General features: G+C 43.1%; 2 protein-coding genes and 4 non-coding genes across 8 annotated transcripts; 2 read left to right on the top strand and 4 right to left on the bottom strand.

Moving 5' to 3' along the window:
• Window positions 1-25: 25 nt before the first annotated feature.
• On the bottom strand, window positions 26-10,442 carry LOC108109094 (macoilin). The gene is made up of 11 exons (XM_017217476.1): window positions 10,326-10,442; window positions 6,081-6,490; window positions 5,105-5,249; window positions 4,901-5,027; window positions 4,707-4,833; window positions 4,036-4,646; window positions 3,209-3,499; window positions 2,753-2,857; window positions 2,038-2,696; window positions 1,729-1,921; window positions 26-1,663 (listed from the first exon to the last, which is right to left on the bottom strand). The coding sequence occupies exons 2-11, from the start codon at window positions 6,158-6,160 to the stop codon at window positions 1,095-1,097; spliced, it is 2,907 nt and encodes a 968-aa protein (XP_017072965.1). The 5' UTR covers window positions 6,161-6,490; window positions 10,326-10,442; the 3' UTR covers window positions 26-1,094.
• A 602-nt stretch (window positions 10,443-11,044) lies between these two features.
• On the bottom strand, window positions 11,045-11,116 carry Trnaw-cca. Its single transcript has one exon. It is a non-coding gene; the product is annotated as a tRNA-Trp (tRNA).
• Window positions 11,117-11,216: 100 nt separating this feature from the next.
• Trnag-gcc lies at window positions 11,217-11,287 on the top strand. The gene has a single exon. It is a non-coding gene; the product is annotated as a tRNA-Gly (tRNA).
• A 358-nt stretch (window positions 11,288-11,645) lies between these two features.
• Window positions 11,646-11,716, bottom strand: Trnag-gcc. Its single transcript has one exon. It is a non-coding gene; the product is annotated as a tRNA-Gly (tRNA).
• Window positions 11,717-11,816: 100 nt separating this feature from the next.
• Trnaw-cca lies at window positions 11,817-11,888 on the top strand. Its single transcript has one exon. It is a non-coding gene; the product is annotated as a tRNA-Trp (tRNA).
• A 191-nt stretch (window positions 11,889-12,079) lies between these two features.
• LOC108109182 (SR-related and CTD-associated factor 4) lies at window positions 12,080-19,411 on the bottom strand. 3 transcript variants are annotated; one of them, XM_017217611.2, is made up of 10 exons: window positions 19,177-19,411; window positions 18,323-18,907; window positions 17,905-18,177; window positions 17,635-17,787; window positions 17,463-17,579; window positions 16,278-16,605; window positions 14,657-15,400; window positions 14,111-14,602; window positions 13,767-14,051; window positions 12,080-13,481 (listed from the first exon to the last, which is right to left on the bottom strand). In XM_017217611.2, exons 1-10 carry the CDS (start codon window positions 19,204-19,206, stop codon window positions 12,601-12,603), a joined length of 3,888 nt encoding a protein of 1,295 aa, XP_017073100.1. In that variant the 5' UTR covers window positions 19,207-19,411; the 3' UTR covers window positions 12,080-12,600. The 3 variants fall into 3 exon arrangements, with proteins under 3 accessions (XP_017073100.1, XP_017073101.1, XP_017073102.1); XM_017217612.2 differs by lacking the exon at window positions 17,905-18,177; XM_017217613.2 differs by lacking the exons at window positions 12,080-13,481; window positions 13,767-14,051; window positions 14,111-14,602; window positions 16,278-16,605 and having other exon boundaries at window positions 15,202-15,400.
• Between the last annotated feature and the right edge of the window lie 146 nt (window positions 19,412-19,557).

Genomic DNA, 19,557 nt, shown 5'->3' with positions numbered 1-19,557 from the left:
CAATTAAAGTAAACAAAATAATATGTACTTGCTTCTCGCAGCGAAAGGTTATTTTTTATTAAACAAAATAGTCGACTTTTCACTTTTCGTAAATAAACCAAAGCGTTTCTCTTAGTTGTTTTCGATTTTTTGTTTCTTAGGAACAGCAGAACTAAACAAAAATAAATTAAAACTTAAAAGAAAATCGTTTTTCGTTTGATGTGTTTTCAAAAATGATAAGTTCTAAATTATAGCATACATTTAAGGTATTATAACAAAAATAATTTAATGAGATAATAAATCAAGGGCGCAGACTTCAAAAATATATTCCATTGAATCAGGGGGCAGAGGTCATGCTGGGCAGCTGCCACCTCCCCAAGATCAAGGCCATCACTAAGGTTGGTCCAACTCTCTCACAGCGTTTGGTAAAAAAATTAAAAAACATTGTACAAGGGATAATAGGTAGTTCCTTGGCGTTTTCTCTTCAATCAAAAATACGAATCGCCATTTTCATTTTAGTTATTATTTTTAGAAATTTGTGTTCTGTTCTTATTGTTTTCAAATGTGTTTGTTTCGAGGTTCGAATCATCTGGTTAAAGTAATCATTTACTTTTCGTGTTAGAGGGAGATACTGAATGTGTAATGTGTGTTGTGTGGTGGCGAGGCAGCCGATTCAAAACAGTGGGTTGAATGAGCTGAGAATTTTCATTAAGGCCTTCAAGAAAAAATTCAATTGGAATGCCAAATTCAATGCAGAGAACTGGTTTGGATAGAGGTTCTGAAAATCTAAAACGGGAAATGTTCAGCAATTTTAGGCTGCATTCATCAGTGCTCCCTGCGCTTCTGTGGCGGTGTTTAATTTTTAAAGGAAACTGCTTATTCATATTACGGACATTCAGATATTGTTTGCAAACTTCTTGGATCCGGCTCCGGCTCCAGCTTCGGGTTGCTCATCGTTTGCTGTGGCGACGGTTGTTTGCGTTTGTTTTCCCTAATTCATATAAAGTATAATAATCTCAAACTTGTCGTCGCATATGCAGGTGCGAGGACGACGACGACGACGACGTCAAGGACTGCTGTTGTTGTTGCTGCTGTTGCTGCTGCTGCTGTTGGCGTCAGGCATCCGCCCCATTGGGGTTCATGCCAACCGGCGACACAGGCATCATGTTGCCCGTCTTGGGTGTATACACACTAGCATTGGGATCTAGCGTTGATCCTCCGTTTCCATTGGCCGCGGCAGCATTGGCTGCAGCAACCTGGAAGGCAGTAGCCACGCTGACCGGCACCATTTGCTGTTGGGAGACAGGACCACCACCACCCTGCTGCTGATGCTGCTGGTGCTGCTGATGTTGCTGATGCTGCTGGTGTTGCTGATGCTGCTGATGTTGCTGATGTTGCTGATGCTGTTGATGCTGCTGATGCTGCTGTTGCTGGTGCTGCTGATGCTGTTGGTGCTGCTGGTGCTGCTGATGCTGCTGGTACTCCTGCGCAGCGCTCAGACTGAGCATAGGCGAGGACGGTCCGGGACCTGACTGTAGCGGCGGAGTGTCGTTCATCCGCAGAATGCTACTCGCTGGTCCATGTGGGCCTGTGTTCATGCACAAAGTGTCTGGCATCACGGCCAAAAGTTGGGCAATCTTTGCCTTGAGATCAATGACCTCATCCTCCTTGGAGCGACGATGGTCTAAAAGTAATGAAATTAGTAAGATCTGATTCGCTTTTTCAACACAAAACGAATGAGACACTTACTGTCAGATATTTCAATCTGGCGCTTGGCAGCGCCCAGAGCCGAGAACAAGTCCAGCTTGACTCTCGTCTCTGCGGATAAATTCTTCTCCAGCGTTGCGTTCTTATCCTGCATGGCAGCCAGGGCGTTCAATAGCATCTCGGGATCAGGCTGCGAGGATTCGCGATTTCGAAGCTTCGCCTCCAGCATGCGGTACTGGGAATATTAAAAGTATTTTATTAATATCAGTAAAATTCTTTATAGTTAGTAGGTTGCTTACTATCGAAATTATTATCATATTCGTAAGAAATAATTCTACACCAACTACTTACCTCTTGTTCCACTTTTCTGCCGTGATCGACGGCAAGTTGCTTTGCCTCCTCCGTCTGCTTGAGGTCGCCACGAAGTCGTTTCTGCTCCTCATCCATCTGCTGGCGCCGCTGCTTGCATTGTGAACTGCACTCTGGACGAGCTGCTTTCTCCTCGGCCACCTTCCGAGCCTTCTTCTCGTTGGCTAACTGAGAGTCCAGGGATTGCTTCTGGCGGCGTTCCTCGTTGAGTCGACGCTCTACCGTTTGCAGATTAAGCATATCGGCGTGTCGCGCGTTGTTTAGCTCTTGAATTCGCTTCTCCAGTTCGTCGCACTCCTTCTGCTTGGCTTGCAGCGATGACTTGCTCGTGAGATTAGCGTCCAGCTTCTGGCGCAGTTCATTTTCGATTTGCTTCATGTGGCTGATTTCAGCGCGATATTTTTTCACATCTGCCTCCAATTTCAGGCAGGTTTCACAGATCTTAGATACCACCTTGCTGGCCAAGTTGGCAATGGCATTGCTGGAGGTGGAGCTCGCCGATGATGATACCGAGCTAGCGTCGGTATTGTTGTTATTAGCTGTGTTCTCCTTGTCCTTTTCCTTTTGCTGCTGAGCCAGCTGCTGCTGATGACTGTGATTGTCCTTTGCTGCATTATCTTTCTTGCCGCGATTGCGTCGACCTATCGAGGAGTTAGGATTAGTCATAGAATGAAATCGTTACATTTAATTTCTTTACCCTTGGGAGCCTTTTCAGCCGGTGGTGCCGGCTCCACACTGACCGTCTCCTCGACTTCGAGGTGATTGGCATTTCCGTTGGGAACAGCATTGCCTGCCTTTTTGTCTGAAAATGTTAACCCGAAAATGTTATTCTAAATAGCTATTTTATGAGCTAAAACATATAGTCGTCATTCCATAAAGATTTTTAAAGTTGATAGCCGTACTCATAAAAAAGGCGATTGGGAATATTAAGGTTAAAAACCTACTCATACTCTAAGGGGTCGGATAAAAATTATTACCCGAAATATACTATATTTCTCTTTAGGGAATTCATGAAACTTGGAACGTGGCTTTTGAGAGGGAATTAAAAATAATTAAACAACTTAATTACGTTAATAAGCTAAATCGATAAGATTAATGACTATCTGGTTGCGCTTTTGAAACTAATCAAATCGTAGGCATTCACCGTGCTCACCGTGCTTTTCCTTGCCCCCTTGCTGCTGTTGTTGTGGATAGTTGGTGCTACTATCCCAGTCTGACTTCTCCTTATCCTTATCCTTACTATTACTTGATGTGGCTGTTACTGTTGTGGTTGCTGTGGCAGCACCGCTATCGACTTGGTGATAGTTGTTGCTGCTATTTTTACCCCCGTGTCGCGTTCCATTGTTGTGCTCATTATCAGCAGCGTCACCCTTGTTGCGATGCTTATCCTTGTCCATGCTGCGTCGGTGGTTCCTTGAACCACCAGCGTGACCATTGGAGGTTGCTGAAAGAGTATATTAATAGATAGTTAAGTGCATGCCTATTTATAGACGTCGATATACAACATAATTATGTTTTATTGATTCGTGAGGAAATGGGGTCTGGGGACAATTATTGGTTGCTTGGGCCTGCTGCTGACAATCGAAATTAGATTTGCATTGCAGCAGGAAAAATGATATGAAGGTTTCGATTTTTCAGGGCTGACAACTGCCGTCTGTGGTTGCTGTGGGTTAGATATCGCAAGGAAGACTCGCTGGCGGTTACTATTATGATGGATTCGTGGGTTACATGCGCATACAGAAACATACAAATGTGTCTGATACAAATTAGTTGCTGTTGTGAGGGGCAGCAAGAAGCAACTGAATACATTATTACCACCACAACAACCGTCAGCATCGGCACCGTCGGAAGTAGAGGAGGAAGAACGGGCAGAAAAAGTAGCCTGGGATGCTGCCGCATCCAAGTGATGTTGCTGCGTCGCCCAATTAGCAGTCAAAGCGGAAAGAGCTGAGACGGGATTGGAAGAAGTTGTTGCTGCACCTGTTGTGGCCGTGGATGCGCCAGACGCCGACGACTGCTTGCCCGCCGTTGCCGACGACGACGATGAGGCGGAGGACGTGGACGCTGATGATGCACCTGCCGCAGCTCCCGTTGATGAAGACGCTGCAGAGGACGACGATGCGGCCGCCGTTGTGCTGTCGCTCGTACTGTTGTCCTTGCCGCCGCTACTCCCGTTGCTATTATGGCTGCTGCTGCCGCTGTTGCCACTATTGTTGCTATGATGGTGGTGATGGTGATGATTGCTATTGCTCGAGCTGTTGCTGCTGGCGCCGGCGCCGCCGCTGTGATGATGCTCATGATGGTTTTGTGCTTGCGTGGCAGTGGCCAAAATGCCGTTCGCTGCTGTTGCTCCGGATGATGCGACCAGAGCCGGTGTAGTGGCAGACCCATTGGCCACCACTACGGTGCTAGACGTGGCTGTCGTCCCCGCAGCTGTCTCCTCGGCTGCCTCTTCTGCGGGCAGAGCCTGCTGCAGGAGCTGCATGTAGAACTCGTTGTCCTTAGCCACCTCGCGCTGCTTGCGCTGGCGCATGCGGTAGCCCACGTAGCTTTTGAAGCCAAATCCGAGCGTGACAACCGGATAGCCAATGCTGAAAGTGAATAGGTTTATTATAGAGAGGTTCTTATTTTACTACTTGTGTTTGTCTCACCAGTGCGCTGCAAACGGCCGGCAGAGATCCAAGTGCGGCATGTGGCGACTGTCTTTCCATCGTATGCCCACCTCGAGGTAGACAAATAACATCCAGAGTATTATGGTCGGCAAACAGATCCCCTTATCTGCAAGAGAAAAAGTTATCAAGTAAGGAGATGTTCAGAGACTCGGTATCGGCGAAGAATGACGCACCTGTGTGCCAGACATACTGCACCCAAACATATGTGCTGGCCGCGAAGAGCAGCCAGTGTACGGGTATGAAGAACAAACAGACCAGATCCGACGTTATCGCTATGCCCACGAAGAGTACGGAGAATGCCTGCAAATGAAATTGGGTCATATAGAGTTTCAAGCACTCCGCATTTGAGTCCCTAGCCCTCTGATCATTCCACTTACCAGACCCTTGTACTTGAAGGAATCGTGCACGGAGCGAAGGAGCAGCCAGAATGGCCACAAGTACTCAAAACGGAACATGAACATGAAGTCGGCAACCATTACGATGGCCCAAAGGATAAGAAACTTCATGTACAGAACTGTTGTGCTGGAATTAAAAATTAAATTTATATATTTTGTATATACAAATATTATAATTCTCTTTACAAGTTTCTTAATTTGATTATTTGTGTGCGATAACAACAATCTTCTTTATTAAATTACATTCTCGAAGTTAAATTGTCAGGCGAATGCTTTTTCATCGAGTGTTCTGTCCCATTAGTAAGAAAACACGAGCAATTAAGGGTCAGCTTTAATAAAATGCTTTCAGAGGCCAGATAAGAATCCGCATCCATCAATCAGACAGTAAAAAAATGTTAAATGACATGAGGCCAAGTCAAAGATTAGGAAAAAGCTGAGAAAACAGAAGCGCGAAGAGGCGGGTAACATGCCAAAAACGAGTAGCGTCCAAATGAATACATCCAAAACATCATAAAGCAAAACAACAGCACTAAGGCGCAATCAAAAAGTAAACAAACGTATAAATAATAAAAAGCGAGAGCAGAGGAGCAAGTTCCTCCACATGGGCACACTCTCGGAATTTCGGTGGTTGTTCTCTTGCGCCTCAAGAAGTCTGATAATCATCAACTTGACTTGGGGGGCAGTTCGCATGCCAATAAATCGAAAAGTATCTTTATTACCTCAATTAAGAAATTTCTTGATCGTAAGGCACAATGAATTTTATTAATGGGCTGTGACATAATTGAATGGATTTTGAAATCACTTCAAATTTTAAGTGATGATGTATAGTATGTATTTTGATATATCTATGTAATACTATGTATGAATGTAATATTAATATTTAGAGTAAGTATTTTGTGAAAGCTAGCCCTTTTATACGAATTTAGTTTAATAATGAAATCTATAATCGTAAACTTACCTTCCGTACATTCCCTCTGTGATTTTGTTGCGCTTAATTGGCCGCCGAAGCTTGCCACAATCCGCGTTGCGTCGCTTCATCTTGGATGCGCGGCGTGTGTCCTCCACCCGAAAGGCTCGATATTCCTACTCCCCTATAGATTTGTTTGCTTTTCTCCCTGGCTATATCCTATATATACTATATCCTATATCGACTTATCAATTTTTTCGAACGGATTGAGTCCTCGTTCCACTGCTCTTCACTTGATAATCAGATTCTGCTTGGGGCTCCTGGTATTTCCGGAGGCGATGTCGGCGTGGTTTTGCTTGCTGCTGCCTTTGCTGCCGGCGCGACGGCATCTCATTTACATCTGATGCGTTTGGAAAATGTTTTTCGCCTCCTGCTGAGCCGGCTTTTCTTCGGTTTTCACACTGCAAACAGATGACACAACGAAAAAAAAAGGGGGTTGAAAGATGAGAGATGCGAAACAATGAGAGCGCAAAGAACCACAAAGAAAACGTGAGAAAACGCGACCGGACCGATCCTCTTGGCATTGAATTCTCTGCCGAAAATGAACAAATGTCACTACTCCTATTTAAAACCATCAACATCAAGCATCTTATAATAAGTAAAAGCAAAAATGTTATTTTTAGGCCTGCCATTCTGTTGATTGCACTTTCGCTTTGTTTTGCATTGGTCGCGAAACTACCAGTGCGGGTGCTTAAAACTAAGAGAGGCTGTTTAGTTCTTGAAAGATATCCAAATTTCAACGCCCCAACTATTGCCAAAACAATGGCAAGATGATGAAGATTCTGAACATATTGTGACTCATTATGTTGATGTTAAATAATCAATTACACAATGAAGTCTAACAATTTATCATTTACCAACTGTTCGTCATTGCAGAGAAGAGATGGTTACTAATTTGACTTTGTATACAAAATTTAGTTAAGTTTACAGCTAAGAGTCATGCGTGATTCACACAAAAGATTAGCTAACTTTTGGAAAACAATCACAATTAAATAGCTAAACGACTTAGATATGTTTTTATTTTATTATAACTAGTTTTGCATTCCGATGAAATTCAACAGTAATTAAAAAGACACTCAACTATGCAATGAAAATCGTATATCTGTCGAAGTATTCTCCCAATAAATATATTGCTTATACATGGAGATATGCATGAGCTTCTGAGAGATTCAAAAAGCGTTAAAAGCACACCTGTGGACCTGCGAAAATAAGATTATGTGGCGATGTGTGTATTCAGATACGTGCCCAAAAGTCGTTCTGCCAATCGCTGGAGATTGGTGGAATTTAAGTATTTCGGATGACACTGCTTTAATATTATGAATCTTTCAAGGATAAGAATATGCTTACAAGTACAAGTACGTTCTCATTTGCAAATATGATATATACAGTGTCTTGTATCAGTCACCATGGAGCCTTCAGAAGTTAAATTCATGAATATAATGCTTACAAGCTTTTGGAAGGCTTTTAAATATCACTATTTAAACTCCAAAACATTTATTTTCTCGTAAAAAAAGCATTGAAATGCTAGGTTATAGGCTGAAAAACACTAAAATATACTAACACTCAAATATACTCGAAAAAGGACTTGAAAATCACAAGTGCAGACGGAAAACACGCACACTCACTCGCGAACACAAACAAATCAATGCAACGATGAGTGTGAGGGTGGGAGTTGATTTTTGGAACGGAAAGGGAATTCGGGAAGGGAAATATGATGTGACCACTACATCTCAACATGTGGATGTGGATGCTGCCCGGTGAATTCGGTGGAACGTGAAACACACTCTCTGTTGCGCCAATACAAGATTTAATGGCTGAGGAAGGGGCTATGTGGCGATATGGATATGGAACGGACACGGCAATGCGGCTGCGCCAACTCAATCGGAAGCGGAACTATGCAGATTTCAAGGAAGCAGAGCAGAATCACTGGCCTGGCATCCTTGTGTGTATGTATACGGGTGAAAAGGTTTATAAATAGCATCCAAAAGTGGAGCGCATCCATAGCATGGCCACATGGCAGCGAAAGCAACAGAATCGGAGGAAGAGGAAGCTCCTTTTGCCGATGACGTCTAATGCTGTTGCTCAATTGTCCTGTTCCTGTTTCTGTTTCTGTCTCTGTTTTTGTGACTGTTCATGTTTCTCGTCCTGTGATGGACCACAAATGGACACCTGAATTCCCAATGGGCTTCCTTTTCGCACCACTGTTGTTCTCCCGCCTGTCTGCCATCGTATCCGCCATTTTGTAATGTCCGTCTGCATCGGCAATCAAATATGTACATACATAATAACCAAAAGGGTTACCTCAGATTGGGCCTAATTTGATTGCTGCTCGAGCATTGAGTTTTCAACGAAAATCTACAAAACTTGATGCTTTACGAAGGGCATATCTAAATGTTTAATGAAAAGAACTATGTTACTAAATTAACACTCTGTTTCTAAGCTATTTTAGATTAATAAAATATAATGTTCAAAACTGTTTCATATTACATCTTGCGACTGAACACATTAGCTATAATTAACTTTGACAACCAGATAAAAGTAATCACCATCTTAAAGAAGTAAAAGCATAAGAAATGTAGGTCAACCTCAATTTATGAAATATAAACTTTATGACTCAACAAAAGAAATTACTTTTCGAAGTATTTACACTTATTGTTTTCTCCTTATGGCAAATAAGAAAATGACCAATTCGTTAGAAAAATTTAAATACCATTAAATGCTTCAAACGGAACTCACCTAACTCTTTCTAAAATAGCTAAGGCTAATATGACTATTATGTGAACTCTATTATTACTTTTATGAACTCACAATTAGCTAATTTCGATAATAACCATTTTGCTATATTGGTTACTTTCCTTAAAAAGAATACATTGCCAATATAAACATTGTAGCTCTAAAGAGCTTATAAACCATAAGGAAATTCAGTCGAAAGGAGGATTGTGAAATTAAAGTTTCCTACATACGGTCACCAGATGATTCGGATTTTAACTTAAGTTGATATTTTTGTGTAACGATATGATCGAGAGTGTAACATTTAAATGACCCACAGTTTTCAACGGCTCATAAAGTGCACTGATTTTGCTCTCGCCTGTTTTGTGCCTCTCTTCATCGCTCGCAATCTCTCTCTCTCTTTTGTTTCACACTTTCCCAATTGCATTTCGTTGGCCAAAACGAGATCGCACTGACACACTCCCACGCATGGCACACAGACACACACGCGTACAAACAGCACCCATCGCATTTAGAAAAGCCAGAAAAAACAAAAACCAAAAACCAAAAGCATGAAAACAACAACGTCAGGCCGACGAGATTGGACGCGCAAGAAAAGGCTAAAGAACTTTGATGATAAAATGCGGTAATTTGGTGTGCGCATTTTGCATAACTCTAGGGAATTTAGCGATAACAGCCGCACCAAATATTGTTTGGGGTTTTGTTTTTATCGCTGATTAGGACCTTATCAGATGAAAGTAGCGATTTGATAATAAATAAAACAAATAAATAACGAAACCCATTGATGCCGGGTGTCTTGATCACCTTCGTTTTTCCAGATAATAGCTAGAATAAAACAAAACATCTTCATGTGTTTATGTGCGTTTGCGAGTAAGCATGTCTTTGCAGGCAGAGAGCAGGAATAACAAAAACAACAAAAGTGCGGGGAAAAGTGAAAAGTTGGTTTTGGGTGAGCTTTCGAATAGCATCCACATTTTAGCCCAGGAAGCATCCTTTTTGTGGCTCTCTCTTCTCTGCCAGGAAGCATCCTTTTAGGGCTCTATTCTCTGCCAACGTCGACTGCGGTTACGTATGCATGTGTGTGTGTGTGGTTTGTTGGCGGCTGGCACACGTACAGGGACACCTATGTATACACCTATGTATTTCTTTTTTACACTTCTCACCTACACGAACACAACGATATACAAAAAGCCAAAAACCATTGCAAAATTGCACACAATTTTTTTAAGTATTTTGGGCTTCCTAGTGCCCTTTCCCGCTGCACACAATGTGCTTATGGCTTTTTCACTTGAATTTTCACTGCTTTTACTGCTCAATTTATTTACTTTCGAGCGGATTTTTGATACAATTTGCACATTTCCAACAACTGCGCTGTGTCTGTGAGCATGTGTATGTGCCTCGGCCTGCGTGCCTTTTCTATATGTGTGCGTGTGCACGGATGGATTCTTTGGCACCCGAAATTTTTCGGTTTTTTCTTTTCACTATGACAACTTTATAGATTCTTACACTCAATTAGCACTGCATTTTCTATCCGCGTAACCGTTGTACATATATATATCCCGGTGATCAGTATCGATTAACTTGCGTTTTGTATATTTCAACACGAAATCGAAACTCGAACGCTTCGAAATTAGAGCTGGAACTAAGCCGATTTCTGCAGAAAGTATGCAATTTCGATATATTTTTAAGTGCTATCGATTAGTTTCACTGCTCTCACGATTAAAATTAAAACGATTATCGAAACAATATCGAATACCTTAACAGCTATTGGTAAGTGTCTGAGCTGTTTAAATATATGAGCTCAAATAATTTTATACAAGAAATTAATTATATTGATTTTAAGTACACTTATAAAAACTGTGAATAAAGACGTGTAACAGAAAAAATTCTTGTTTATTAAGTGCATATTGACCATCTGCTAGATATATTTAAAGTAAACAAGTAACGTGAAATTAGTTTAAAAAGACATAAGAACATTTCATTTATTTAAAAATTATATTGCAATTGATTATTTGATTACTGACCTTAAAAACATGGCATTCCAATTCATAGAAACCATCATGTGGTGGAAAAACCGGGTGAATAGCCAATTTTTCCTAAACATAGTACCTTATGGATCTGTCTGAGATATACCAATAAATAAAAGAATTACAGATTCTATTTATTATCAGTAAAGCAAAAAACAAAAAACAGAATAATAAACAGTTCGAAAAAAGAATTTAAATTGACCCCGACGTGATTTGAACACGCAACCTTCCGATCTGGAGTCGGACGCGCTACCGTTGCGCCACGGAGTCTTGATGCGGGGAGGGATGTTTAATATCCTGAATTAGGAAAAGATCGGAAAAGCGAGACTTCAGTAGAATCTCAAAGTTAATGATGTTACAGAAGACAACAGCATCGGTGGTTCAGTGGTAGAATGCTCGCCTGCCACGCGGGCGGCCCGGGTTCGATTCCCGGCCGATGCAACCTGCTTTTTGTACTTTTTGTTGTTTATATTCCAGAAGCAGACGTTTCTCTTTTTTCAATCTTAACCGATATTTAATTACTCTAAATCTAAATTTTGATTAACTCAAAATAAAATTTACAAAAGACTGACTATTTGAAGAACCTGTATAGCTTATATCAGAAGCCAGATAAATGGGAGGCATTTTTTTTGGGGCACAAGCCCTTCAGATGCGGCGATATTGCTGTGCGGGTCCGAATTTAAATATCGACAACATAATGATGCCAATAAATCTACTTATATCTCAAATATTTGCCATATTACTGTAATTGAATCGTTGGGCGTTGAAAAAACATTATAAATTAAAAAAAAAAATCGGTTGCATCGGCCGGGAATCGAACCCGGGCCGCCCGCGTGGCAGGCGAGCATTCTACCACTGAACCACCGATGCTGTTGTCTTTTGAAGAATCATTTAGTTTGAGGTTCTACTGAAGTCTCGCTTTTCCGATCTTTTCCTAATCAAGGGTATTAAATACCCCTCCCCGCATCAAGACTCCGTGGCGCAACGGTAGCGCGTCCGACTCCAGATCGGAAGGTTGCGTGTTCAAATCACGTCGGGGTCAGTTTAAGGTTCTTTTTTCGATCTTTTTCTTTTGTGAACTTGTTCCTTTAACCAAAATTTGAAGTAAATTGAATTCATCTTTTGGCAAAGCGAGTCCAAGACCGCTCCGATAAAAATGAACTATCTCTTTCTGGAAAATTTAAATAATTAAGCAAACCAAGAGTGGCCTCTGCAATGTAGTAGAGAGAATTATTTGTTTTCACTTTTTATTTTATAGTATCCGATAATATAGGTATATTTGAATTGTACATAATTATGCGTGTACTTAGAATCTGCGCATTAGAAACAATCTGAGTGTTAAATATACTCTTAAAACTAAATACATAACAAAATAATAAACATTTCAAGTTTTGCAATTGCTGATTTGTTTATGATTGGGCTTTTAATTCCACACAAGCTCCCCTGTCAATTTCCTGTCCATACAATCCGTTTCTTTTGCTAATTATTTGCTATATCTGTTTATCCACATAGTCCTCAGTAGTAGTGTCCCTATTGTACGACAAGTAAAATTACGCGAAATAAACTGAATCTGATTTTAAAAGCGAACGACTCTTTCTCGTCAACAAATGCTGCGTAATCTCTTGTTAAAAAATATGAAAAATATCGGATGTATGGAGTTTCACTTAAGTTACTTTGTAAGGAAAATCATAAGTTACAATTTCTGTTGTTTTTTCTCAAAGACGCGTCTCTTTTTTAGTTGATCTGTCTATCGCCTATGCATCGGCTTCGACATCGGCGGAAGCAGCTTGTGTTTCGGGTTCCTCCGCAAATGGAGCTTCCGTTTGAGGTTCAGTAGCCTGCGCTGGAACCGATTCCTCTTTGGGGGCAGCCTCTGTATGAATGACTTGGAGCTCCTGGGCGGGTGGAGAGCCTTCCGCTTCCCTCGAGATCTGTGGTTGGACCTGGGAGTTCCCTGGCGGTGGCAGCTCGTCATAGAGGGGCGTGCAGGCGGCTGACGCTTCTGTTTGTGATTTTGGAAACGAAGAATCGCTCGCCACGTCAGCTGGTTTGGCAAAGTTCTGAGTCTCCTCCGGCATCTTGTCCTGCGGAGGACTGTTGCCGAATTGAGAAGGATCTTCCCCTGGCTTTTGAGCCTCCATTCTCGCCTCGTAGTCCTGAAGCTCCTGATCCCAGTCTTCCTCAGTGTCTACCTTGGTGGTTGCAGGGGCCGATCCAGTGTTGGAGTTAATTATTGTGGTTACGTCATGCTTAGGCTTGAGGTCAGCCTCTGAAGCGGGCTTGTTGCCCTCGTCCGTGGAGCTTATTGAATGGCGGTTGCTGTCATCTCGCGAGCCGCGTCTGTTTCCGAAGCCTGGACGTTCTCGATCCTCTCGCGGACCTCCGCGGCCTCCACGTGGATTGTTACCGCGACGATCGTCCATCATTTCGCCTCCGCGATCACCACGGAACCGATTACCGCCAGGCCCTCCAGGACCGCCACGCCGTTTGAAATTGTTCCCAGCCTCATCTTCATCGTCGCTCCAACGGTTTCGTCCGCTAGGTCCGCCTGCACCCATGCCACGGCCACCGCCTCCTCCTTGTCCTCCTCGACCGCGTTGGTTATCATTAAATGGATTCCGAGGATTAAAGAAACCTGCAAGTGACATAGATTTAAAATGCGGGATATTAAAATAAAGCTATTTTTCTTTGCCTTACTGTTTTCTTAAAATGTAAACATTAAAGATTAAATTATTTAAATTACTAACAATTAACATATAGTTCTAGGTCTTTTTTCTACTTAATATAAGATAAGCAGTTGCACACATAATTTTTTATAAACAAACTTTAAATTAAATTTATTTATATTTATTTTGAAATTTTAACAAATTAAATCGGCTCAATATAATATTAAACTGTCTTTATAATCCGCGTTTCTTACCTGGTCCCTGCTGTCGACCTCCCGGTCCACCTCCAGGACCACCAGCTCCGCCTCCTTGGTTCCGCATGAACATTGGCCCAACGCCATTGCCACCGTTACCAGCTGGCCCGCCCATACGCTGGTTAAAGGTCGGTGGCGGGATACGCATCTGCATTAGGCTGGTGGGCTGATTGAATCTATTGTGATTCATGTTGGGCGGGAAGAAGTCACCACCTGGGCCGCCGTTGTGGTTCCCACGCGGCCCCATTCCTCGAGGACCACCCTGTCCACCGCGATTGTCAAAATCTGCAAGAAAATAAAAGTTTTGTTAGCTGATAAGCTTCATCTCTGTGTTCTGTACTTACCCATAAAGTCTGGTCTTGGCATGCCGTGATCAATAGGATTTAGGTTAAGACGGGCTCTTGCCTCATTGAAAGCTGCGTTCGGTCCAGGACCAGGTCCAGGGCCTGGACCACCTCCCCCACCACCATTTTCGGCTCGCCAACGCTCAGCCGCCTCGACGACATCATCACGTCCGCCCCAGCGCGAATTTCCCGGGCCCCGCGAGCGATCCCTATCTCGATCACGCTCTCTTTCCCGCTGCTGGAACATCTCATTAGGCAAGGACACTGGAGACAGCTCGACATTGTTGGGCGAAGGGTTAAAGTTAGCTTGTTGTTGCGGTGGCGGAGGTGGGGCGTCCTCCAGATCCATCTCAATGTCCATTTGATCGTCGCTCACGTTGCCGCTATTGGCGGACGGTTGCCCTACGTTGGGCATTGGCGGAGGTACGGCTCCTGGTGGTGGGAACGGAGTTCCTGGGGGCAAGCCCATGGGATGCGGGGGTCCTCCAATGCCTGCACAAAAATTAAAATTAGTTACTAGCTAAGGCCTATGAGATTTAAAGTTACCTGGAAACCCTGGCGGCATCATGGCCGGTGGCATCATCATCGGTGGAGGCATATTGGTCGTTGGCATCATCATAGGTGGCGGCATATTAGTTGGGGGCATCATCATGGGCGGCGGCATATTTATGCCCATGGGAGGGGCCATCGGGAATTGTCCCCTTACCATACCCATTAGTCCCGGAGGTGGTGCTCCCGGGCCAGGAGGAGGACCCACAGGACCGACTGGCCCAATTGGCGGCGGCTGGGTCGTGTCAATGCCAAAGATCATACCTGGTGGCGGAACGCCAACACTCGCCGCACCAACTACCTCTGCAATGGGAGAAACCTTTTTCTCCTTGCCGGCAGTCTTTGCTTGGTTGATCTTCTGTTTCATTTGGTTGGGCATGGTGTCCTCGTCAAACATGCCGCCCTCCTCTAGGGCATCAAAATCCGTATCCTGGCTCAATTTGGACCAAGGAATGTACGTAACGCCCAACTCGAGGTCCCAAAAGTCTTTCCACTCCTTGCTTTTAACACCTTTGCCGGCAGCCCATGAGATGGTGATAGCGCGCCCCTGCAGTTTGTGGTTCTTCAGCGCTTGCATGGCCTTGTAAGCGTCCTGGCGCCTATTCATTACAATAAAGGCGCATCCACGAGGCACAATCTGATCGATGCTCACAATGTCACCGTACTCGCCAAAGGTGTCAGACAGTTCCTCCTGGTAAACCAGCTTGGACAGGTGGCCCACCCACAACGTGGTGCTGCACACTGAAAGATAAAGTATGCCGTATTAGGTTTGAATAGATAAAAGTGATGGGACTGTTTCGTCTTGTTGAGGTGTGCGTGCCAATAATAATCCGTTCTATTTATTACTTAATAGAAGATATAGACAAGGAACTACAAAGAAATGAACATAATTGATTCTGATGGTATGGAATTCGGGTGACCAAGAATTTTAACGTTAAATTAAAACATCCTTAACACGAATACTTAAAAATGGTCCAGTAACAGTTTTGAATTTTGTCGGGCATATACTATTCAATATGTAAAATTAACAAATAAAATCTCCCATGTTGTTATTAGAAGTCTCTATTTTGTAATTTTTAGTAACATCAAAGCTTAAAAGTAGTCATGTTTCCTTCAAATTATTAACTCGTATTTCACATTTTAAGAAACTTTCCGGTAGATATCTTATATGTTAAGATAAAATATTCAAAAATAAAATTGGAAAATTTTACGTAACATAGATTTGTTCAAAAACAAAGTTGGGAACTTCTTTCCTCAACCGATATATATGAACAGGAAAATTAAGTTATTTCTTCCGGTTCTTAGTATGATAAAAATAGTTTCTCAATTAAAATGTTAAACTCAGTATAGTAAGTAATCCTTATGTAAATGTATATATTGCTCGAAAACGCATATTTATAGATTGAGGGGAGTTTATAAAGTATTCCAGATTCTAAGATAAAGAATCCCTAACTAAACACACACACACACACGTCAACTGAGCCAAGGAGCTGCCGAGAAAAAATGAATTCTTCGGGATTAGTACAAAAGAAAAAAATAAAAACACGTAATGCAAACGAATCTTAAAGAGTCCAATTCCTTGGACACTCTGAGAACCATTTTACGAATTTATAATTACCACTGAGGTGCTCCTTCTTGATGTCGGGCAATCCCTTCTTGCGACGCTCACGTTCATGCTCGCGATCACGCTCCTTGTCTCGGTTGCTCCGATCCATGCGGTCTCGGTCCCTCGATCCTCGGCGGCGGCTGGAACGTGGGGATCGACTGCGCGATCGAGAACGGGAGCCACGTCGTCGTCGGTCGTTCCCAGGGCCGCCTCCTCCGGCTCCTCCAGTTCCTCGTCCACGCGGAGACCTTGAGCGGCTCCGACTACTCCTGCGACTGCGCTTGTAGCGATCACGGTCGGGTGTCGGACTGCGGGAATCGGCACCGTCCAGGTTGATTACCTATAGGAGACGGGAGTGTTTGCAAGAAATTTGAGAGAAGTGATACGTGATAAAAACGTTAGCATTTTGGTAAGCATAAAAAATTATTGGATCCAAAATGGTGGTGGAGGGAGCGGAATCGGGATTGAGGATGGATTAGTGGCTGGCCAAAGGGGAGAAACGATATTATAGACTTAATAAACTGCATTCTTTGGCGTGTGTTGACGTGTGGTTCTGTTTTGCTTTAAACTTTGATGATTCTTATAGTTCTTCCAGACTAAGTTTTGCGTTTTCGAGCAACATTTTTGATTTACATATTAGAAACTTACCAAACGTTGTTATAACATCGGGTAACGGGTTGTTCCGCCGGACATCATGTGACTTTTTAAACCTTACCTTTATCCTCTCTTTAATTTTTTTTTTACCATTAACTATTTCATTGTCTTATTCAAATATTGGCAATTGGTTTGTAATTCAGTAATATGTTAGAGATCGACTTAAAGAACATGTTAAGGACTGCCCAAAGGCATCTTCTTTAAAGAAAATATGTTTTTACAAATCATTTTTATGGATCGGGAATCAAATCCTTAAATATGGATTGCATTTTTTAGAGGTTTATAAAGGCGTATATGCTATTAATAAAAAGTGCAAAAGCACCAGCTTGATTGTTCTTTGGCTTGGACACTCCGATACTGTATCGGTTATAACAACATATTGGGAACATTATCAGTTTTAACTGCACGTCAGCACAAGGCAAATGGCATCTCCCGATTACAATCTAATTTGTTTATGCTTTGAACCAGTAGTGTAAGTTCTTGGTAAAAAGCACACACAATTCCCCAGAAAATGTGATAGATAGAATCAGTTAAAAGGTATACCTCAATAGTCTGTTGCTCCGATATGAACTCGACATCCTTGTTGAGGTCCATGCTGTCGTTCAAATTCATGTTCATGCCCATGCCGATTCCCATGCCCGGCTGCATCCCAGAATTTCCCTAAAAGGGTACGATTATGAAAATAGGGATAACAATGTAAGCTAATGAAATGTACCTTCATAACGTTCTGAAAATGTTGCTGTAGTGCTTCATCTGCATAGCGGTGCTTTTGGTTCTCTTCCTGCTGCTTGAACTTTTGGAAGTTTTGTAGCGTCTGCAGTTGACGCAGCACATTGGGATCATTCAGCAGCTGCTTGAGATTGTTGTTCTGGAAGAGTCGGTCAAGGATTATTAATAGTGCGTTAAGATAAAAGAAGCTACCAATAAACAGAAAATTAATCCAAACTAAAATATCTAAATGAAGGGTTAAAGGGGCTCGCCATACGTCTAATAGCTTGGATGAGGTGGGCGGTGAATCGTCACCCATGCAGTGGTGGTCATCGGCCATCAGCACCTGCAGGCCGTCATCCTCTTCTTCGATTATCTCCCGCACCTGGTAATCGATTTCGTGCGAGGTTTTAATGTACTCCCGCTTGTGATGATGGGACTTGCTGGACTTTGACGAGCAGGAGGCCACCGACTGTCGCTTTGAGTAGTGCTGCTCCGAATAGTGACGCTTGGAACTGCTACTGCTGCCGCCAAACTTCTCATGGCCCAGCTAGCGAGTGGGCGAGGGTGAAAGATGCGGTTAGTGGGCAAGACATGAGAAATGTAAATGCAGCAGAATGTTAGATGATGGGTTAGTTAGCCAGCGTCCAATATAACATAATCTTTATAGTAAGGCTACCAGAAGTATCACTCACCGACAAATCAGGCATGACACCCATTTTATCCTCGCCCCCCGAGCTGTTCATGCTCAGTTCCATTCCAGAGCTGTTGAGTCCGTTTGGACCGCTTGATATGTCTGCCAAACTGAGGGCTCCACTGCTACTCGGTCCGGGACCCACACCGCTGCCCTGACCTCCGCTACCACTCACCGGTGGCATCTGATGGTAGATAGGGTGGTTCGGGTCTGCCAGGTCGAAAATCGGCTGGATGACCTCCGACTTGAAGACGTTGTTCTTCTGCCACAAGTTGAGCACTCTGATGATGCGGCTCTTATCCTCGGGTGCACATCGAAACAAGTTGGCAAAGGTCTCGGTGAGGTTGCGCTGAAAGCGGGGCGCGAACAGGTCCTTGTCCATACCGTACTGGTGCCGAGACTGGCGCACTATCGAATCGATCACATACAGTCCAGGCACCTTGTACTCCGGCTTGCACTTTAAAATGAACTTCTCCACGCTCTGTACGACGTGCTTGTACAGCTTAATGGCACGCATCGCCGACTTGGTGATTGCGGCCATCTTGGCCTTGGAAATGGGCGGCCGGCTGTCATAGAGTCCGGAGAGCTGAAAGGCAGAGGAATTAATTTACGCCACGGGAATCGGGATTTATGGGACACGGAGTTTTTGTTGCGTTATCGTTATCGGGTGCTCGCGATAAAGCAACCCTGATCGGCGTTTGTCGGTGAAAATTCGGGGCTCTGCCTGCGCCTTGAGAAGATCTCTATACCTTTTTTGAGCAAGGAGTTCCTAATCCCGACTTGACTTCAACCGGACATTGTGTAACCACGCCGGCTCTATAACTCACCTCATTGCAAAAAGGCTCTATAACTTACCTCATTGTTGAAGGCAACCACTGTTTCCATGTTCAATTGTTCGGTTCACTCACGTCACGCACACACGAACTTTAGTTTAGCATACTTTGGTTGGTCCACACAATCGTTTATAACTGCCCAAATGCTTTTTCGTTGAATTTTATGCAATTTTCACGACTTTTTAAAAACTTTTTACAAAGCGTGAAAAAAATGGCTGCCCTATAGCCTCAAGCGTTGCCACACCTGTAAAGTTGACAATTTCCATAGCATTTTCAGAAATTGTGCTGTTGAACGCATGTTAACGGATATGTGACCGTTTGTGGCTAACAACATTTTCAGAATTTTGAAATATTGATCTTCTTATAATGAATGACATTGAATTTGTAATCTCATTGAACAAAG

This window comes from Drosophila eugracilis, unplaced genomic scaffold, assembly GCF_018153835.1.
Source record: "Drosophila eugracilis isolate 14026-0451.02 unplaced genomic scaffold, ASM1815383v1 contig_1765, whole genome shotgun sequence".
Lineage (NCBI taxonomy): Eukaryota > Metazoa > Arthropoda > Insecta > Diptera > Drosophilidae > Drosophila > Drosophila eugracilis.
Note: the sequence above shows the minus strand (reverse complement) of the source record. Positions and strands in the feature narration are given on the sequence as shown.